This window comes from Tenebrio molitor, chromosome 5 (genome assembly GCF_963966145.1).
Source record: "Tenebrio molitor chromosome 5, icTenMoli1.1, whole genome shotgun sequence".
In the NCBI taxonomy this organism is placed as follows: Eukaryota; Metazoa; Arthropoda; class Insecta; order Coleoptera; family Tenebrionidae; genus Tenebrio; species Tenebrio molitor.
Window position 1 is genome coordinate 7,983,885 of NC_091050.1, and position 22,538 is coordinate 8,006,422.

At 34.4% G+C, this 22,538-nt stretch overlaps 3 protein-coding genes and 1 long non-coding RNA gene across 6 annotated transcripts; 1 reads left to right on the forward strand and 3 right to left on the reverse strand.

Moving 5' to 3' along the window:
- Positions 1–1,081: 1,081 nt before the first annotated feature.
- On the reverse strand, positions 1,082–2,345 carry LOC138131736 (uncharacterized). 2 transcript variants are annotated; one of them, XM_069048920.1, is made up of 4 exons: positions 2,249–2,345; positions 2,138–2,186; positions 1,324–1,701; positions 1,082–1,254 (listed from the first exon to the last, which is right to left on the reverse strand). In XM_069048920.1, exons 1-4 carry the CDS (start codon positions 2,252–2,254, stop codon positions 1,232–1,234), a joined length of 456 nt encoding a protein of 151 aa, XP_068905021.1. In that variant the 5' UTR covers positions 2,255–2,345; the 3' UTR covers positions 1,082–1,231. The 2 variants fall into 2 exon arrangements, with proteins under 2 accessions (XP_068905021.1, XP_068905022.1); XM_069048921.1 differs by having other exon boundaries at positions 1,082–1,282.
- Positions 2,346–5,982: 3,637 nt separating this feature from the next.
- On the reverse strand, positions 5,983–10,676 carry LOC138130534 (uncharacterized PE-PGRS family protein PE_PGRS54-like). 2 transcript variants are annotated; one of them, XM_069047050.1, is made up of 9 exons: positions 10,526–10,675; positions 10,422–10,466; positions 10,149–10,178; positions 9,732–10,097; positions 9,368–9,679; positions 9,055–9,309; positions 7,539–8,999; positions 6,183–7,406; positions 5,983–6,128 (listed from the first exon to the last, which is right to left on the reverse strand). In XM_069047050.1, the coding sequence occupies exons 1-9, from the start codon at positions 10,578–10,580 to the stop codon at positions 6,085–6,087; spliced, it is 3,792 nt and encodes a 1,263-aa protein (XP_068903151.1). In that variant the 5' UTR covers positions 10,581–10,675; the 3' UTR covers positions 5,983–6,084. The 2 variants fall into 2 exon arrangements, with proteins under 2 accessions (XP_068903151.1, XP_068903149.1); XM_069047048.1 differs by having other exon boundaries at positions 6,183–8,999; positions 10,526–10,676.
- A 4,219-nt stretch (positions 10,677–14,895) lies between these two features.
- On the forward strand, positions 14,896–19,376 carry LOC138131441 (dynein regulatory complex subunit 5-like). The gene is made up of 7 exons (XM_069048441.1): positions 14,896–15,628; positions 15,679–16,055; positions 16,102–16,254; positions 17,978–18,081; positions 18,135–18,319; positions 18,370–18,626; positions 19,008–19,376. Exons 1-7 carry the CDS (start codon positions 15,457–15,459, stop codon positions 19,272–19,274), a joined length of 1,515 nt encoding a protein of 504 aa, XP_068904542.1. The 5' UTR covers positions 14,896–15,456; the 3' UTR covers positions 19,275–19,376.
- A 633-nt stretch (positions 19,377–20,009) lies between these two features.
- Positions 20,010–20,588, reverse strand: LOC138131335 (uncharacterized). The gene is made up of 3 exons (XR_011159765.1): positions 20,447–20,588; positions 20,260–20,373; positions 20,010–20,205 (listed from the first exon to the last, which is right to left on the reverse strand). It is a non-coding gene; the product is annotated as an uncharacterized lncRNA (long non-coding RNA).
- Between the last annotated feature and the right edge of the window lie 1,950 nt (positions 20,589–22,538).

The window sequence follows — 22,538 nt, forward strand, 5'->3', positions numbered from 1 at the left end:
TTTGTATAAATAGGCAAATATTTTCAAATAAAAAGAACAAGGTAGAAAGTAAAATAAGAAACTACTAATTACCATTGTCCAATAGACATAAATTGCAATTGCAGACAACTTTCTTCTTAATTTTTATTTACGCCGTAACAAATTGAAAGTTTAGTAAACATTTATAGACAGTAGTAATAGTAAATGCACACAAGATAGTCTCGATTAAACAATTTATGTTTTTTAACTACGTTTTAACTGCGGTAAGTAAGTTTCAAAGCCCAAATTACTAAATATGTTACACTGTAACAAGGGAATATTTATATCGCAGGAAGTGGATATTCGGATGAATCGTTTATCAAGTAAGTAAACTTTGAAAAAGCTGGTAAAATCCTAGAACAAATAAAACAAATTAAATAAAAATACAATTTCAAACTATTTAATTTTATTAAAAATCACCTAGTTATTAGAGTTTTTTAATTAATTAATTTAAATTTTCATTTGTAAAGTGGTTTTACCAAAAAATAAAGTAATAAAGCAAAATCCGGATTCTGGATGTGATAATTCCTAAACTACACTTATTTCATTAATAAAGTCAATTGTTCCACTTAAAGTAAGTTAGCCGATTTTTTAAAAGTGTTTTAGAAATGTTGTACATTATGTACTGTGGGCATCTTTTTTTACAGATCATGAATGAGGTCTTTTTCATTCTTATTATTTGACTATACGAAATTTCCATTTCGTTCATATTTATGTAACTTCATCATATTTTTTTAATGTTCATGGTCTTCCTCTTTCCCTCCCTTTCTTTTAAGCGGTATTCTCACCTCCAAATTCTAAATTAACCACTAGTAGAAGATCATTTTTAATTTTCTTCCCCTGTAAGTTCTTGAAAACTATTGTTATTTGTCATAAATAACATGTGTTCAATTGAAAAGTTCATCGAATTGGCTTTGATTTTTGTCGCTATCTTTGTCTAACCAACTTAATTTACGATGTTGTTTTGTCTCTTAAAAAATAAAGTCAAAGTCAACTCGATGAACTTTTCAATTGAACACATGTTGGTGCAAAATATAACGATTATTAAAATTAAAATAAAAAATTAAGCAAAACGTTTATTTACAGCACAAGTAGGTACAAAAATATTTACAAATTCACGTGAATGTTAGATGTTGATGAATTACTGAAACCTAATAATGAGTTGCATTCCATGCCTTCGACCGGGTATGGTGCTGTTGAAGTCTTGCGTTGATTACCAGCCGCCGCCGCCGCCGCCTTCATCAACATAAACATAATTATTTGCCTTGTGTACATTTTAGAACAAATTCTACTCATGCTACTCACCGGATTTCCACGGACTGCCGCCGCCACCCCCTCCGTATCCACCGCCGCCGCCTCCACCGTATCCGCCACCGCCACCATGTCCGCCGCCGCCGCCTCCACTAGGTACGATGATTTTAATGATTTTGACAATTTGGCCACCGCCGCCGCCTCCTCCGCCACCGCCGTATCCACCACCACCTCCTCCGCCGGACTTCCATCCACCGCCTCCTCCGCTGCTGGATTTCCATCCTCCGCCTCCTCCTCCCCCAGATTGCCAGCCACCACCACCTCCTCCAGACTGCCAACCGCCGCCTCCTCCCGATTGCCAACCGCCGCCTCCTCCTCCTGACTGCCAGCCGCCGCCGCCACCTCCGCCTCCGCCACCTCCAAGGTGACCTCCTACAACAACAATATTGTTTTACATAAAAATCTATCATAATTTTATCATGTTTACAATCATATCATCTTTATTTGTGAGCTCATTGACTTACAACTTTCACTAGTATTTGTCTTTCTGACGGAGTGTTAATTGATTAATTAAGTAGTCAGTAAATATAAATGTGCAAAGTACACAGTCGTCACCTTGACAGCTGCTGTCATCGTCAAAGAATAATTTTAGAAAGAAAGTTATGGTCTCAATGGAAGCCGGCTTCAATAATATTTTCGCAGATACATTGTAAAGTTTAAATATAGAGGATATTTTTTTTAAATCTTATTTAAGAATGAATATATGTAGTTAAGTCAACAGATAAGACCAATGACTTCATTAGTGAACCAATAGCAACAGAAATTTTAATAATGAACATTTTTTAAATAAAAAAAAAAAATTGCTAACCTTCGGCGAAGTTGGCCGCAATAGACACCACCAGGACACAAACAAACACCTATAAAAATAAATAATAAATATATAAATATTTTACAATTTTATATTTTATTTTATTTTTACCTTCATGATTGCTTTCAGGAGGTGACTGACTGGAAACCCTTTTCACTGGATTTTATATAGGAGAAGAGTTAGTCCCCTCTTTCGTCTTTGAATTTTAACACATCGGCCCCTCTATTTGCACAAACATAATAACAATATTCTCTTGCAATTATGTTTGTTTTTGTTGCCCACTTATAAAAAATATTTGTTGCATCAAAGATTACATGAAAGTACTTCCGGACTGTTGACTTCGAGTAATCGGATGAACACCATAAAAGTGAAATAAAACGTTTAGAGACACGAGATCCATTGTAGTTTACGTAAAGTTTTATGACAGTTTTGAGGAAGTTTTACAAAGAGTTGAATAGAAATTCATCGAGGTGTGCTCATTTTTGAAGGCGATTTTGCAAGAAGGTCAATTTTATTGACAATGAATGGTTTATCAAGTGTTGTATCTTAAATTCTGAACGAAGGCAGTAAATAGGTGTAGCAATCGAACATTAATGAAATTAAGGTGCTAATAGTAAATAACGCAAATAGCATTTTGTATCCTTTAAAACTGCCTTTCATTATTTGATGAAAAAGACCTTAAACAACACTTATCTTGCAAATTTTTAAAGCGGCGAAATGAAATTAGCCTTGTACGGTAATTTTGTTCTTGTTGCGAAATAAAAAAATCATTCTAACCAACGTGCATGTATAATGTATATTTTCCAAAATTTAAGAATTCTGTGCCACTCTATAAAAATATAAATTAATTTGTACTGGCATAAAAAATATAATATACATATAGAGAAATATCGTACACTAACATCTTTAACATTAGGGAGAAATGAAGAACAATAAAAAAACAACAAAATACCATCATCATCTTGTATTTTAGAGAAAGGTCTAGCAGTATCAACTTCCTGCATTTAGTGTAATGCAGTATCCTACAAAAAGCAACGTATACTCATTTCTGTATTCGTTCAAACACCTACATTAAATAAACTAAATAGGTACTATCTGCAAACCAAAAAATGTACTTCTTAATTTCTGCCCCCAACAAGTTTATGAAATAGTTTCTGTATGTATGAATATTATTTATAACCAAAACTAGTTCATAATATTTGTTAATTTCTGCTCAATTTTTAGTTTAACTTCAGTCATAAAATTCATAGTGTAAAATTCACGTGAGTGTGTCAATTTATCAGAGTTGAAAACTAAATCATTTTAAATAAATAACTAGACATTATTTTTTAATAAACAAAATAGAAAATGCATTGTTGTATTTTTTGTTTAATAGAATAGAAAATCCTTAGACACATGTTTAGAGAAGGGGACATGCTATATAAATAGAGATAAGCTACGGTACTTATATTAGTACCTGCAGCAGTGATTTCAAGAGTGTGTCTAGTTCAAGAAAATTAGCGAATGTGCTAATCCAACATACTCGTACACCAGTACTTATTTATTATTCCCGACATTGATCCAAAAGACTCAAATTTTTTAACGTAGTCACCAAAGAGACTAAATCCATATTTTATGTTGTAATAGTATGATTTGATTAAGAAAAAAAATGTGCCTTGGGCCACTCATATACTTCGATCATCACTGCAAATAATTTCGGACATTATTTTTACTTTGGTTACCAATATCTTCTAAAAATATACTATTAGATTTACTACTAAATTACAAACCTACATCTGCTGGTAATTTTAACACTAGAGAACTACACCGTATTGAAAATATTTTTGTAAAGGTCAATTCTCTTCTAACAAAACTCGTTGACCACACTGACATATTATTACAGCTTGATTCTCATTTTTCTCAAAATAAAGAACAATAACACAAGCTGGGAAATTTTATTTATACGAGTACCGATAATATGGCATAAATTGAAATACTGAATTTAACGATTTTGTAGGTAATACTAAAGACAGTTTTCACAAATTCATCAATATGATTATGTATTATTATTTTCTTTCGTTTCTTGTTGTAAAAGTAAATTCTAAGGTACCGCAACCTGTTGTTTGGTATAATAATACACTTAAGCAGATGAAAGCACAATTATCTTCTTTTTTTTTAAACGAACTCTTTTCCATCACTAGTAATTGTAAAGTAAAAGCAACTGCAAATTCTCTTGGGAAATCTTATAAAGCTGGTCGAAATTGCAGTTAACGATGAGTTTGTTAAAAATTCTAATAACTGAATAAGAACTTTGTGGTCAGTAAATACTAAACACTCTACTGACGTTAATTACGATAGCAACAATTGTAGATTGAATGCTAAAGATTTCTCTCATTATTTATATAACATCATCACTAGTATTGTGAGCCGTTTATGTTTATGTCCGTTTATGTGACCCCGTTATTTTAATGTGGGTAAATAATTATTGTAATTTCAATAAAATTGTAGTGGTTCTGTTTTTTACTTAATAATTCTGTGCACTACCTTGAACCTACACATATTCTCGTAGAAGGTAGAGATGTTGTGGCATTAATGTACATCTTATAAAAATATTAAAGCTGCAATATTTTGCCCACTTTCAGTATTATTACAATTGATACAAACAATAAATCTACAGCGATATCATCTTTCTCTGACCGGTTAAAAATTGCAGCAGTTATGCTCATGGTTTATAATTTAAAGAATAGTGGACACGATTCTTACACTCATTTTTAACATTTTGAGAAATTTCTGGTGTTAAACGACTTTTTCAGGAAACACTTCAGAAAATGCAGATTTTGTAATAATCTTTTTCACAAAATGAAAATTTATTTTTTTGTATGTAATAAAAATAGTAAATTGTCTTATTAGGATTAAAAGTGGTACAGAGACAGTTTCGGCTTTTATTTTGTTTACATTATTTAGTTGTTTTCTTCAAATCAACGAAGTGTTAAACTATTAGTTGCAAGTAAAAATTTTTAAGCCTAGGATGAAAAGTACTTTTATTCCTAGGAGGTAAAAGTGTTGTCTTAGTAACACGTAACTTTTTTGTACAGTTATAAAAACATCAACTTTAGTGACAGAAAACGGTATTAAAAGTAGGTAACCTCTTTTAAGACGGTTGGAGAAATAGTATATTTCAAACCAAGGTAAGAAAGTGGTTTCTTGCAGACCGCAGGCAAAGATTATAAACCGAGTCGTAGACGAGGTTTGTAAGTGCCTAAGGTCTGCAAGGACACTTTCTTAACAAGGTTTGAATACAATTTTTTTCCCTACCGGCACAACTTTGTTGAAAAAAGTCAAAAAAGATGGTTATATTCGTGATTAAAACGAAAATTTTGAGAATTGAATAGTAGGCTGTGTTATTTGTTTAATTAACTTGTCATCGCATTTGAAGATTTGAGGTTTGTTCGAAAATTTGATATAAACAGGGTAAAGTAATCTACCTACCTAGCTTATCTGTTTATTTTCCAGATTATATGATTGACCTACCAACTTACTTCATTGAATTGGCTTTCATTTATCAATAACTTATTTCACTTTTGACACTTTTAACATTTGTATTTTGGTACAGTTTTACCATAAACATTTCATGATTAACTTTCTTACCTTAGCGAGAAAGTTGAATTTTCTCACCTCAAATGAGGTATCCACAGCCTACATTTCTAACCGGTAGGGAGAAAAAATATTTTTTTTATAACCAGTAGGAATCGTTCCAAGTTCTCTTTGTAGCCTGCTTACTGTTGCAATTTTTTTAAATACCTTTTTATTGTATTGTTTCACTTTTTAATTCAGAGATGACTATTGTTGATAGAAAAAAAAATATCCACTTTTCAATACGTTTATTAAAAAAAATCACATACGAAGCATAGAATACTTATAAAAATAATATTCACAGATAAGAAATTAAAAATAATTATTTTAAATTACTAATAGTGTCCTGAATACGAGCCGGCACTGGCTCCTGCAAAGCCTGAAATTATTTATCACTTAGTACTTGGCTGCAAAAAAGTTATAAATATCTTACTCGAACCACCGGCAAAAGATCCTGCCTTGGCGAAAGATCCCGACTTGGCGAAAGCTCCCGATCCCGATCCTGATCCCGAAATCCCCAAATTTCCTCCTAAACCATGTTTTCCAAACAACCCTCCCAACAGTCCTGAGAATCCTGCTCCTGCGTTGCTGCTTGAACCAGCGTAGCCGCCACCAAAGGATCCTCCTTTAACACCACCAAAGGATGCCGCTCCAGCATTGGCACCGCTGTAAGCGCCGGAACCACTATGCGATCCGGCAAGATTGCCAAACGATCCACCTCCAGATAGTCCACCAATTGAGCCTTTAATATGATTGTTTCCGGCGCCGATTCCAACGCCAAATCCACCGGGTAATCCGAATGAGCCACTTCCTGAAGTTCCGAAAGAAGTACTTCCCGATGAACCAAATGCATGTCCACCTGCAGCTCCTAACAATCCACCTTCAGCTCCTAACGATCCACCTCCAGCTCCTAACGATCCACCTCCAGAAGCACCGTGAGAGCCGGCACCTCCTAAGTTACCTCCGTACGATCCGCCGCCTGAAGTACTACCAGATACACCACCGGAGGATAAATCGCTGCCGCCAGTAACAGAACCGTCTGGTTTCTGGATAATGACGTTCCCTGTAGCGAAACCGCTACCGTCTCCGTTTCCGCTACCGTCTCCGTTTCCGCTACCGCCTCCATTTCCGCTGCCGGAGATTGAAGAACCGGAAGAACCAGATATGCTTGATCCAGATCCACCACCCAGAGGTTTTAACTGGGGTTGAGATCCTGAATTGGTGAAATAACCAGTTTCAAAAGTCTTTTGTCCACTTATCGAGCCTGGACTGGGTGCAGTTCCACCAGTCGAAAACGAACTTCCCGTGGAAGTACCATAAGATCCTGAAGGCTTATCCTGTCCTGAACCTTGTGTAGAGCCAGGTTTTTCTACAATTACACTTCCAGTAGCAAATCCTGGACCTGATCCAACACTTCCTGGAAGTTGATTTTTGTCGGTCGTTTCAACTGTGCTGTCTATCTTCTCGTTAATTATTCCACCAGTTACTCCAGGACCTGATCCTGGTCCTTCTGGTTTATCGTTGCCTGTGGTTTGAGTACCGTCAGCTTTCTGTACGAGTACGCTACCAGTTGCAAATCCAGTTCCTCCGGTTTTGTCAGTTTGGTCTTTTAGTGTTTCAGCTCCGGGTGAACCAGATGTTGCAAGATCGGTTTTTCCTACGAATATGAAATCTGGATTTATGGGGGTATAACCAATAGGTTTAGAGGGAACAGGTCCACTTGCAACTGGTGGGTGTAAATTTACTGACGGTTTTGGTATATTATAGTAAGTAGTTACGTATCCATTACCTGAAGAAATGTGATTGTTAGGTCCAGGTACTCCGGGGTGTTTTGGAGTCAAAAGTGTATTAGCACCAGACTGTGTCGTTGATTGAGATCCAGTATTGATCGTGGATGTTATACCAGGAGTCGATGAGATACTGCTGCTAATACTTCCACTAGGTCCGGGAAAAGGTCCTGTATATTTATTTCCAGAAGATCCAACTTGTGGAATGGAAGATGCTGGTACACTATGGAGAATGCTTCCGTTGGGGCCTGGGAAAGGTCCTTTGCAACATGGACCTTTCGATCCACCACTTTGGCTCACTCCTCCAATAATAGAACCTGTAGATCCGTGTGAACCAAATGCACCACTTGTTCCATGGGTGCCAAATACACCACCTTCTGTTACATGTCCAGTCCCATGATGATCACTTGTTCCATGGGTGCCAAATACACCACCTCCTGTTACATGTCCAGTCCCATGATGCCCAGGAATTGCAGGAACGGATGATGCTGGTTTACTGTCGTGAATGCTTCCGTTCGGTCCTGGAAATGGTCCTTTACAGCATGGACCTTTAGAACCGCCAGTGGTTCCGACTCCGTGACCTCCGTATGTTCCGCCGATGCCTGCTCCTGATGATGGGAATGAACCGCCCGCGCTGGGAACTGCAGGTACTGAAGAAGCAGGTTTGCTGTCATGGATGCTTCCAGAAGGCCCCGGAAAAGGTCCTTTCGAACCTCCGTGAACACCTGTAGACCCAGTGTGAACTCCAAAACTTCCACTACCACTTCCAAAACTATTTGATCCACTAGTACCATGACTTCCAAAACTTCCAGATCCAATTCCTCCGATACCAGAGGGTACATGTCCATGAATACCACTTCCTATTGGTTTTACATGACCGCTGCTCCCTGATGGAATAGTAGTTGGTGCGAATACTCCTCCAGTTCCGAAACCAGAGCCAGAACCAGAACCAAAGCCTCCACTACCTATTGGTTTTACATGACTTGGCGTTCCTGAGGGATATGTAGATGGTACCGGCTGACCTCCAGTTACAAAACTGGGACCAGCACCGGGACCATAACCTCCACTACCTATTGGTTTCACATAACTTGGAGATCCAGAGGGATAAGTTGATGGTACTTGACCTCCAGTCGTTAAACTGGAACCTGTACCAAAGCTCCCAGTGCCTACAGGTTTATTGGAAATTCCTGATAGAGATCCAGTGCTACTTATGGATTCACCCTTGCTGCTGGATGATTCTATTCCACCGGAAGCACTACCTCCAAAACCACCAGAAACGCTCGGTGCAATTTGACCCCCAGTTGTAGAACCGGAACCTGTGCCAAAACTGCCAGTTCCTACAGGCTTAACAGAATCTCCCGATATAGATCCAGTGTTACTAACACTTCCGCCGGTACTACCAGATGATCCACTACCAAATGAACCACTTAGAGATCCTCCTCCAAGACTTCCAGAAGTACCTCCTATAAGTAAAACATTTAGTGTTAAAAAACATTTTCTTAGATGATTGAAACTCGCCTGGTAAATATACTCCTGATGGTTTTGTGAGACTATCTGTCGAAGGAGTTCCCCCAGAGCTGTCAGCGGAAGAACCAGCAATCACGTTGCTATCACTTGATCCACGAGAACTTTCGTCTTGATCTTCTTTAACAGGTACTTCTTTAATTGTACTACCATCAGAGGAACCAACGGAACCCGATGTGGCTGTATTTGTTGTACTTGCACATTTCTTATCCCCGAAGGTACAACTGGGTCCAGCTCCACCACCAATACCTTAAAAAATAAAAAAATACAACTGTTTTAAATAAAAATTAATTTTATTTTTTATTACCTCCAGTTCCAAAACCTGATCCAAATCCAATATTTCCACCAGTACCAGCTCCACCAGACCCTACTGAACCAGTTGTACCTTGTCCAAAACTACTTCCAGTCGTACCAAAAGAACCAGATCCGGAAACACCACCGCTTGATCCAAAACCACCACTTCCAGACCCACCCAAACCACCACTTCCAGAACCACCCAAACCACCACTGATTCCGGTGCTGCTTCCTACACTGTCACTTTTAGAACCAGCTCCACCGAAGCTACCTCCGCAATTTTTATTTCCAAAACCACAAGAAGCTCCTCCGGCACCGCCAAGTCCTTCGAAACAAACAAGACAAGATTGGAATTTTCTTTTTTATTAAACAATTACCAGATCCGCCTCCGATGCTTCCTCCAAAACTACCACTTCCAGCGTTGGCTAAACTTCCACTCGCACCACCGCCGCTTCCCACGCTACCACCTTTCAAGCCGGTCCCACCTACGCCACCGATAAAGCCGCCTCCACTCGCCGCTTGGCTTCCGGAACTAGCGAAACTGCCACCCTTTGCACCGGCTCCTCCCAAGTTGCCTCCGAAACCGGTTCCGCCGCCAGCCGAACCCAAAGAACCAGACAATGAACCGGCGCCAGCAGTGGCTCCGGATTGAGCCAATTTTCCAACCAGATCCTTTAATCCAGGACCAACTTCATTCAAGGAACCGCTGGCAGCGAACGATCCCGAACTTGAACTGCTGAAAGCTAAACGGAAACTGGTTATCAAAGTCGATTAACAAAACAGCTTAAACTTACAAGATGATTGCGACGAGGACGACGAGGAGCCTGGAAAAAATATTTATTAACTAACTATTGTTCTCAATATTTTGTTTACAGTCGCGTGTTATGTCAATTTTTCATTACCAAATTTGGAAACAACAATGAATCATGAGTTGACATTGACAAGTGTATCCTGAAAGAATATACAGGGCGCTTCTAACAAACACACAATATTTTTGTGCCATTTTAATTAAAAAAAAAGTTTTGGATTCTATTTAATTTTGGATTTTAGCAGAAGGGAGTACTCACTGAAACTTCCACTAAAGGCACCCCCTTTAACGTCATGTTGTTGCGCTGCAAAGGATTTAATTGAAAACAATACTTTGATGGTAATTTCACACAAGTTCACTTACACAGCTTGACTGACACTACAGCTAGGATAAACAATAAATTAAATTTATGTTTCATGGTCAACACCGGTGTAATCAGAGACAACGAAACGGAGCTACAGGTTCTAGATGACTACGATCCCAAGACGTTCAGCGCCTATTTATATTATAACGAGTTTGTGTAGGTAAAAAGTATACGGAGTATAATCCGTGATGACAAAAAAAAATGTTCCAGCAAATCATCTCCGCGTACCATCACATACTTTTCTTCGATTACATTTTAGCGTTCGGTTTTTCTCAGTATTGCAAAGTTCAGAATAATTTGAGATTTCCATCACCGTCTTCACACTGACGTTATTGATTAACCAAGGAGTTTCGTAGGTACTGTAATTAACAGTACCAAGGAGGTTTAACAACCTTTGGAATGTGGCAGCAAAAAGCACTTCTTTTATTTGCAGAGCCAGAAGTTGCGAATTGTGTCAAATGAATCCTGTACGATCATGACTAAAATTACTTCAGTTTCGTCGAAAAGACTGTCATTAGGACAAGGTGAAGCTTGCAACGTAGAGGACATTACTGAGAAGCCCACACACCTTAACCTTTCTGTCGCTAAAATCTGTGAGGCAATCGCATAAAAAATTATACAGTTCAATTTCTAGGTAGCACTAGTGTAAAAAAATCTGAAATGAATGATGGTGACATGTCGTATCTCACAGGATTTATTAAACAATGCAAAGTGTGCGGTAGTTGTTACAATCATCGCAACAATAGCATCTGCATCATTCAGTTGCTCAGTGAACACCCATAATTTAGGAATATTTACGATTTTGCGCTACCCATTAATTACCATCGCGTTAGCATTATGGTATCAAAGTATGAATGTTTGTTAATGTTGTCTATTACCATATTAAGTAACATCACAAACACGAAATCGTGCTGTTGTTATTCTAATAGGTTTTAAGATTGATTGGGAAGTCATGGGAACTCCAACATCCCTTTTTTTCTGACGCCGAATACACCGGTATTACACTTGTTTAATTGTCACGGTTGAAGGAGTTTAATGAGGATTACTATCGAAATACGGTCATCGAAGTTTGTTAGTTTTGTCTTTTGCGTCAGCTCTGTATTTACTTGGTAAGTTTTTACGCATGAGAGAAAGTCCCAGATTATTTTACAATTTCGCTATGCAAATACAAATAAAAAAATCGGAAATAATTCGCTAATTTGACAAGTTGTATTTATTCATGTATAGATAAAGATGGTGTAAGCGTTAAATAAATCTCATATTTGACCAATAGTTTTGCATAAATTTACAATCATTAGAATAGATGCCCACGCGGAAAATGACTAATGCACTCGATTGATCCATAATCAGAGGTTATTTTTTCAGGATTCTGTCGCTAAAAATAGTATTAAGTCATTAATTTTACTAAAACGGCATTCCTTTGATTAATTGGATGGTTTTACGGCTAACAAGACAAGTTGTTTACAATATTGTACATCTTATTATGTAATAACTAATGAGTAATGACACAGGTCGTGGAATTTTTCATTTCGATAGTTAATAATAATTAGATTTGATTTCAGGATAAATTACGGCCGAAGCTTTTCCCGGATCGAGGTAATTTTTATAATGACATAAATTCCCCACCAAGACATTACATTACATCCTAAAATATGTTCTATTGAAAAACCTAATGTTCGATGGTTCGAAGGTTAATTGTGCGGTTTGACAATTTTCGTCAATGATGTGAAATATTTCGTCAAATGGGTAAATTTAAAACTAATTAAGTTACAGCCAGCGGCGTTACAAAATATTAAAAACTTAACGATCGTTTAAATTGAAACAACAACTTTTATACAGAAAATAGTCACTGTTGTTGACATTACCATAGTTTAATGACAAGTGTTTTTTTTTTCTCTAATTATCAACGACTTTTGGATAGTACACCAAGATGAAATAAAAAATTGCAAGATAATGTGTTTTAATTTTTGTTACTTCCTAATTTTCGTTAAACTAAGATTTAAATTTTATTTGCCGATTTTGAACTCTTCGTAATCTTCAGTTTTCTTAAAAATGATTGTTAAACGTTTTAAATTTAATTTTAAAATCAAAAACTCCTCGAGATTAATTTGCTTTTTCATGACATTTTGACAATAATGTAGTATTCTTAAAAGGAAATATCAACTGAATTGTTTTTAAAATATAAATTTATAGAAAATTTTAAAAAGAAATTACAGATTTGATCGTTTTATTTTTAGCAATAATGGTTTTCAGCAAAAATGTTTATAAAAATGTAAAAAATCCTTGCAATAACTTTTCTGAATTTTTCCTCCCAAGTTTAAGATTAATGAAAAATAATTTTTAGAATTTTTCAGTATTTGATGTAATGACAATTTTGGATGATTCAAAATGGTTGTGGACAAATATGACAACAAAAAAACTTATATTAGTAACATAAAAAATTCATTATAAATACAGCGTGATCAAAAATGACTGTTTGCGTTGGTAGTACTGATTTTTACTTTTAAATGGTATAACTGGAGTAACCTCTGGTTGTTGAGGACTTCACACTGACAGTTGACAGTTCAAGTTGTTTCTTTGCTGTTAAATATATGTTTCTTTGTATCGTTGATTTTTATCGTGATTTTTATACATACATAACCTACAATTCTGTCGCTGTTGATTTCAGATCAAATATCTGTCGACGTATCCGGTTGCAGTTTTGCAAACAGCCGAATAACAAAATGCTCTTAATTGTATTGCCAAGTCAAACAGTCCTTTTTGATCATCCGGTATTAGATTGAATTGGTAAATTTAAATATTTAATGTTGGGTTTTTTTATTACATAATCGAACAATAAGTTTTTAAAAGGAAAATTTTAATGTTTATTCTCAATTTTGTTATTGCAAGTCCTAAAGCTTTTACAAGTCAATTTATTCAACAGGTAAAATTCCAAAAACTTAAGTTTGTTCTGATTAGAATCAACGATAAGTGAGAAACAAAGTTTTAAATATCCAAAAAAATATTCGCTAGGTACTCGTAACTGAGTATTACTGAGTACTAAGTATTATTTTTAGAATTTGCCTTACATTAATGGGAAGTCTTATCTTCCAACATCCATCAATAAATGAGATATAGACTTTAAGTATCAAAAAATTAAATTACCATAATATTTAACCGTTATTTCTAATCTAAGCTGTTATTAGATATTCAAATTATTCAAGACATAAAAATCTGGAGTTGTAATTTTAATCTTCTTAAACTTCTTAACTGAAGTATGATGTTTTAACCAGTTAACGCCAGGTTTTTTTTTCTGAAAATGTTTGCACAATTTTTATAGATCATTACTTGAGACATTTAGAAGAAGATGGCGTTCTCCAAAATGAAAATGACACTATGATTTTTTCAAAAAATGATATCCTATAAATATGACGCTGGGAGCTGGGTGAATGCGCGTAAATTTAGCCTCTTAAATATTGCAAACCACTACATGTTATAATTATTATTAAGAAATTTCTAGTTTAATTTTGTAACGAGTATAAATTTTAATCATAATATCTTAATAAATGAAGACTGTTAGTAAATTAAAATATATATATATTTTTTGACTTTATTCAATTACATATTATGAAGTTAAACCTTAAATTGATGAGAAGTTTGATCTTTCTGAAGCAATTATTCACAAATGAGATATCTCATTAAAAAATAGGTAAAAGGAAGCTGGAAATATGTGTTTCTACGACTGTTTAAAAAAACTGGGCTAAACATCACTATGTTTAGTGTGTAAAGCAAAAAAAAAATCGGTAGCGTGTCATTATTGCACTCCGGCATTATGCATCGAAGTAGCTGAATCATAAGAGTGCATTGAGAACAATTGAAGTTGCCTCACGATTTATGCTTTCGTTTTTCGTTTGAATTGATTGTTTTTTTAACTGCAGCCAGTCGTAGAAAAAATACTGTATGGAAGTCATTCACTCATGGGATTGCCGCACTCACCTGCGGCACGTGCGGTCAAACTTCCCATTCGTGAAAAAAGTACTACTTTACACACTTGTTTACTAATTTAAATTATTTCTCGGATTTGTTTTTACAAAACCCTCGAGATGAACTGTTTTAAACATTGAAATAAATCATTACTACGAAGTTCATTCTTTCTTTTTTAGTTTTATCGTTACAGTTGAAAACGTTGCGAAACTGTAAAATAAAAAAATATGTTTTCAAATTCTAACATTAATTATTTAACATTACTATGTCAAATTTTATAACAATAACTAATAACCCGATAATGACAGATTAAAATAGTCGATTTTGATTACAAAAATAATTTCATTCTTTCAAATTCCTTTAAAAAGTTTTGAAAAGTTCTAACTTGGAGGCGTATTAATCTTTGAAAATTTTGCATTCACCTACGCCACTGTTCTCCAGCATCACCAGTCTGTCATGTCAGTATGACCTTTCAACAAAGATTTTCTTTATTTGGGAACGGGTCTTGAAGTACAAATAACTGCAACAAGCATTCTGAATTTATTTATCACGTTAGTCATCGGGAAAGTCCGCGTTAGGTCAACAAATTAATAATCTACTAAACAATAAGAATAAATTTAATGTGAAGGCTGTTATATCCTAGTAAGACTAAGGATCTGTATCATATTAAGAATTATGACTAAATAACTGTTACCAGTTTTTTTTTGTTTGAACTAGTTATCTCAGAAAAATAAGTTAATTTAAACATTCCTTATTAGCTAAATAAAACTCAATCACGGATCTTGTCGCATATTTAAATGTGACCACTTTGCTTCATTTACATTGAAACACTAATTAGGTAGCAAAACTGTAGGCGTCATAAAGAAAATTCTCGGAAAAAGGATTGCTCGTTTTTGTTATTTAATACAGTAGCAACGCAAACAGGACCAATCGGTTTGATCGATAAGTTTACCAGTTCTGTGGAATAATGCGTATCCCTGTTACGATTAATCCAAATACTTTAAAAACTTTTAATTACCATGATGTTAACAGAAATGTGGAAAATGCGCTGCAAAGTGACAATCTCTCCGATTGGGACCAAGATATTCCAAAGAGTTTACAAGAAATTTGCTTAGAAGCTATAGCTAGTAATTGGGAAGGTAAAAACTGAAATGAAACCACACATGTATGACTTTTATTTATCTTTCAGCAAATCCAATATTGGAGGAAATCGCCTTAACAATAGACCGCTGCTTTCTGCTCAACATTTTATCGACAGACTTGCCACAAAATTTAACAATTCCGCGGATCAATGACGACATTTACTGGAAAAGATGCTACCTGAAAAAGTGGCCCAAATTAATTCCAGAAAATGTTTCCACGGATGTCCAAATTAATGAGATCGTGAGAGTGAACAATGGAAGCAGAAAAAGCAGCACTGCCAACAGTGTGGCTAGCCCCAGATCTAAAAAATCGAGCCTACAGCAACAAAATCCCAACCAAAGAAACTGGAAGGAATGTTTTCTTGAAATGCATTTGAGAGATTATTTGGAGAAGCTAAAACCCGAAGATTATGATGCTGAAAAGGTATCAGTGACCGTTGCGGTTGATTTTTATTAATCGTAAATTGCAGATAAAAGAACTGTCTGATTTGTGCGGCATTTACGTAAAAATTTTGGATATAAGGGAACTACAGTGCTCAGAAAATTCCCCGAGCCGCATTCCACTCAACGCAATTATAACTGGCTTAGAAAATTTATCTGAATTATCTATTTGTTTTAAGCAGGTATAAACAATATTCGTATTTAATAAATTATTCCAATTATAAATTTAAATCGAAGCAGTTTCTTAAATTCTTCGGTTTCTTCTCGGAACTTTTCTAATCGAAGCACAAATAAGGGGAATTGTTTAAAATTACAATTTCTTTGACTTAGCGCCAATGTTAAAATAAGTAATAAAATAACTGAAGAAATCTGTATCTCACCAAAAAATTTGTGGTTAAAATACTGTTAAAATTTTATACCGTGAAATAAGTAGTACAGAATCAATTATCCTTTAAAATAATGTTATCCCAAACACGATTCTACTCCGTAAATTGTGGAATCTTTTTTTATTCTTTAAATTTCAAGACGAAAATATTATTCTGAGATATTTGTCGAGGTCACGTGATTAATAAAAATTTTTAGTTCAATACTAAATCACCAAGAAGTTTAAAATACACTAGAAAACTAAAACATTCCATTCAAAATCCTTCTATTGTTAGATTAATTACATTAACAAGACAAGGAACCATATCAGCTACTAAATTTTACAAGATTTTTTTTTCACAAAATAGTAGATTACATACAACGTGTAACAGAAATAAGTACATTAATTTTAACTGGTAATAGAACTCGTCAAAAAGAACAACTTTTCTATCTACCATTTTGCCGAAAAACGATGTTTAATTCCAAAAAAAAATTGGAGAGATTTTTCACTAAAATAGCCCTACGCCACTAAATACTGCAATGGCTAATTGAGATCAGCGCTAATATGAAAAAAACGTCCATTTTCATCCAGAAAACGTGTTTTAACGCAGAAATCGAAATTCAAAGAAATCTACCCGTATAGCAAAAAATCCACTTCGTAAGAATCTGGTTGTTTCACGTTTTTAGGTAGCTTAGTTTTGGAGATATGAACGGTTTTAGGAAAATCTTTCCTATTTTTTTAAGCCACTACGCAACGTTTTTCGCCAAAATGGCAGAGAGAAAAGTTGTTCCTTTTGATAAGTTCTATTACCAGTTAAAATTAATGTACTTATTTCAGAAACACCCTGTATATTATTAAGAGTAGAAGTGAGTCTTTTTGTGCTAAGCCCAGAGATTGAAGACCGAAACGAAGGCGAGATCGACAACTGGGCAAAGCACAAAAAGACTCACTTCTACTCTTAATGATATACCTACATTATTTTATCTTCAAGCGGATCAAAAAAAAAAATCGGACATGCACTCATTTATTTTATTTTGCTGCAGTTACAATAAAATGACAATTTTCAATTTTTGTCAATTATTCTGTATCAAACGTCCTTAACTTTTTAGTTGTTAAAAAATTCTCTAAATTTGTACCAAATTTAAACAAATTAAAAAAAACTGATATTGAACATCATTAAAGTGAAAGGGCTTCGTTGTAGATATTAGAGATGATAAAACATCCAAACAATCAAAAGAGTGCATGTTTAACATTATTAAAAAAACCAAGGATAACACGATTGGATCATATAATTAGTTCCGAAAGAATAACGCAAATATTTAATGTGCTTTCAGAATGAGTATTAAATAATTAAAATACACTGAAATTATGACAAATCATCACAGCAAACACATTTAAAAAATAATTAATATTATAAAAGCAAAAACTTTGTAGCATGCTGAATTTTATTCTCTACTTAATTGTGTTAAATAAGTTAACTGGAATTAAATTTAATAGTAGGATATCTTCATTAATTTTAACTGACCGTTAAATTTAATTAGACATACGTCGGAGAAAAATTCACCTGGGACATCTTAAAAGTATCTCTTCACGACATAAAACTGTTGGCTAAAGGGTTAGAAAAATGCAAATTAACCACTTTTAGGTGCCGCATTTTTACATGAAGCATCCACTGATAACTAGATAGGTACATTCCAGGTTGCGAAACTCAGACGTTGACGACGAAAAAGCTGCAATTATACTAAAATCCCTCTTGAAACATGACGAATTGGAAGTAATTGATTTTTCTCACTGTCGCATTGGAGATGGTGGGGCAGTAGCTCTAAGCAAATTTTGTTTGCTGAATCCCGTAACTGATTTAATCCTGGCCAACAACAAAATAGGTCTATTGCTTTATATAAAAATTACCTTCTAAACATATTGTAATTTGTAGGAACTAAAGGAATAGAAGCTTTGTGTTACGCTATTTGTCACAAGATTTGCAACCTGAGAAGCATCGATTTAAAACTGAACGCAATTGGTGAAAATGGAATTAATTTGTTGATGCAACCGCTAACCATGGGGGCTCGAAAAATGAAAAAGCTCTACTTGGGCGGATGCAGTTTGGGGCACATCCCTTCCATTGGAAAAATGATCGAACATAATTCTAGTTTGGAGCATCTAGATTTGAGTAATAATTCACTAGGAGAGGTAATTATGTTTTTTAAAGAATGCACAAAGCGGATGTGATGAGTGCCTTGAGAGTGAGAGGGCTTTCCAACTGGGAATTCATAGGTATAAATACGTAAATCAGCTGAGACAGAGATTTTTAATTAGATCTAGTAAATGATAATTTATTATAATTTAAATTGCCCCAAGATAGAAGAGCTGTGGTCATATTAATGCAAAATTCTCATCTCACGTGTAGATAATAACCATAATTTTAACTAATTACAAAGCACTCATCTACCTGGCGTTTTATATTCTACAAAATTAAAAATACAGATTATTAAACGAAAACTACAAACAGCTTGTCTCACTTGATGTTCGTCGTCATTTATTATATTTGTGCGTAGTAAGATATGGTTGCAGGAAATGGGAAAAATTATACTACAAGGTTTGAGGTACAACACCAGTTTGAGAAAACTGGATACGCGAATGTGCAAACTCAACTCAGCTGATGAATTCGAAATTATTCAGAAAATTAATAGAAATCGGAAAGCTTCGAGGTGGTCAAGATTTGCCAAAAGACCTATCATTGTTGAGCCACAGTACAACTTTGAAATCTCAGACGAGCTCAGGTGTGAAATAGAAAATGTGTTCGATAGAATTAACGCTCCAACAGAGGCTTCAGAATAATTTTAGTTATGGTTACAATTGTTTATTAATTTATTAGAAAAAAAAAAATTGTGTGTAGTGCGTAGTAGAACATTTTTTTAATAGTGGTTACTCACGAAGCTTTGAAGTACAGTTAAGAAGATTTCTAACTCTTTAATAAAATGCGATCGTTGTAAGTTAATAAATTGCTGAATAAATTATTCATACCTTGACATTAACTATTAAATGTTATTAAATTACTTTTGCAGTTGCCGTAATTACACCAAATGGCTATGAGAAAGAATAAAAGTGAAATAAAAAAAGAATCACCCCAAAAACTGTCACAGGCACACAAAGAAATTGATTACTCTGAATTTTATTATTTTTAAATTATCGTTACAATTTAATCGTAATGATAATCATTGACTTTTAACTCGTTAAGTTTGGACTTATCAAAGCATGATAGCTAGATATAATACAAAAAATAATTGAGCAATAAAACCGACATAAATTATGAGTTAGTTATTACTGACACAATTTAATATGTAATATTCTATTGGTTTGTATCATAACTTTCTGATAATGATAAAAAAAAATGGACACTTTTTTGTTTCATTTTTTTATGTCAAATAGGTACATAGATTTGTTTCATAATATCTGTTATTGTTCCAAATTAATATAAATTGCATTTTTGTAAAGTAAAATTGACTGAAGTTTATAATAAGATCTTCTTGAAAAACATTTCTTAAAAACAACATAAAGAAAAAGGAAATCAGATTTCTTGTATATGTGTATTTATTCAATGAAAAAACGTAACATGTTCTCTTAAAAGAAAATTAATCCAACAAATTACACAAATCGGTGTCGCACAGGTAACAGCTTCCTCCACCTGAATTGTAATGTGGACAAAGATCATTTTGCCAAGAACTGATGCTACTTGAGTTTACGCATGTTTTCTGATGAATTTGTCCAACTGAAAATGAATTCATTAATACTGACTGAAATTCCAAAATAAATATTACATTACCGACGCCCATGAAAGTATTGGAAACGCAAAGTGAATCTGGATCTTCGCACGTTAAAATGTCTCGATCACTGCAATCAATCAAGCCGCACTGGTAGCATTGAGTCACTCCATCAACTACAAATTAATTAATATACGGGAGTGCAGTTCACAATAATAATAATAATAATAATAATAATAATTGCCTTACCGTTTTGGTAGATGACGGCGCCAAGGACTAAAAGAAATGCGACAGTTATAGACTTCATTGTCAACTTGTTTATAAAAGAGAAGGAAAACTTTTCGTATTTATATGGTACCTAATCTACGTACCTACTTGACGGTATTTTTATCATTTTTTTTGCCTATCATTTTTCAATCTTAAAAATACTAATCAAATTAATCAGAAAAGTCATAGTTTATTGATTAATATCAATTGTGCAAGATTTTTGTTTGCATTTCTGTCCGTCTTCCAGTTTTAGAACAAATCATGTTGCATTTAACACTTCCTTTGGTAATAAATCCACTGATGCCTCTTCGATGATATTTTTGGGGACGACTTCCTCAGGATCACTACCGAAATCAGTTCTTCAGAAATTCGTAAAAACAAGATATAACCAGCGAAGAAAAAATAAACTGTTTGGTACAACCCAATGCTGGTAGCTTACTCTGACGCTCTAATTTTAAGAAAGAAAATTTTTTGACCCTTTGCAGTAGTGATATTTCCTCAGAAGAAATGATAACTTCCTTAGAATGTATTATTTTATGTAGGTACATCGCAGGTACAATATACAACATGTCTCAGAAATAAGTACATTAATTTTAACCAATGACAGATCTCATCAAGAACAACAAAATTACAAAATTGTTATGTACAATTTTTTCGAAATATAATTTTCATTTCGGTATTTTACTCCCCCATAAATTAACGAGCTGTTTATTTTCTAGTTATGTGACCAAATGACAGTGACCGTGAAATAGTAGTTTTTGTAAAATCAGCACAAAACATTGTGTTTTTAGAATAAAGTTTTTTCGTTCTGCTGTCGAAGTAGAGACCAGAGGATTCAATTTTTAGTTAGTTTTATCCGACTCCACAAGGCAGGTGTTTACGTGATTTGAGCTAAAAATTTTGTGAAAATGGTGCGTTTATTTTTGAATAGTGAATACATAGATATTGTGTAGTGTATGGTGAAGCGTGCGAGAGTGCTCTTCGAACCCAGAAAATTTCCGTGGATTTCTTCTTGTGGGGGTACATGAAGGATTGAAGGACTTGGTAGGTAGGTATATTCGATCCCAACCGATACAACTGAAGTTTTAAGAGATCGGGTGGAAAATGCTACCACAATTCGCAATAACAGGGGTATGTTGGAAAGAGTGGAAAAATAATTTCGTCGTCGGCGCCTTTGTGTACTTATTGATAATAAGAGCGGTCACTTTGAATAATGATTAGTGATTACTCTGATTACTTCATGAGAATTTTTACGGATTAATACACTAATTTTAGTAGACATTTTGTCATTATCTTAGGTATTGATTCAGTTTAAAATATTTATTATTAAAATTGTTTTCATTTAATATCTACCATATGATTCTCTTTTTTCACGGGTGTTTTTTTAAATTTGGCGTCGAAGTAGGCGTTGAAGTGTCGATTGTGAACGCACTATACAGGTTACGGATCACGGATCAGCTGTTTAAATCTTACGCTTTTACATGAGTGGTGCGATCTCAATCGACTCTCCAACGCCTACTTCGACGCCAAATTTAAAAAAACACCCTTTACGAGTAGGTCACAGTTACGGAGCAGCAGTTAGCCGCTGTGCACTAGTTAGCAAAAAACAATTGAAAGTTTTCTTGCATTTGTTTTTTCTTCTTGGCTTATCCATCGGCATCGGCGAAGCAAATAATCCCCATAGGCGGGTAACGAAATTTCTGCCAAATCTTTCAATAATTTAATTTGATAACTTTAAGGTTTAGGAAAAAAAATCAAACATATTGTTTTTATTAACGTGTTCTATTACCAGTTAAAATTAATGTAGGTACTTATTTCTGAGACACGTTGTACCTACATTTTACGAATTATTGCAATTTCTAAATTTTCCTTTGTCAAATCAAAAATCAGCGATAAATAAAAGCTAATTACATTAAAAGATCAGATTATAAAATCTAATCTAATCAAAAATGCACATCAGCAACACATGTTAATTAAAAACAGCTTTATCTGATTTCTTTAATCTAAATACGTATCAGTATTTATCATATCCTGTTGCAATTTGTATAAATAAATAAAGGTTTTTTTTTTAAAT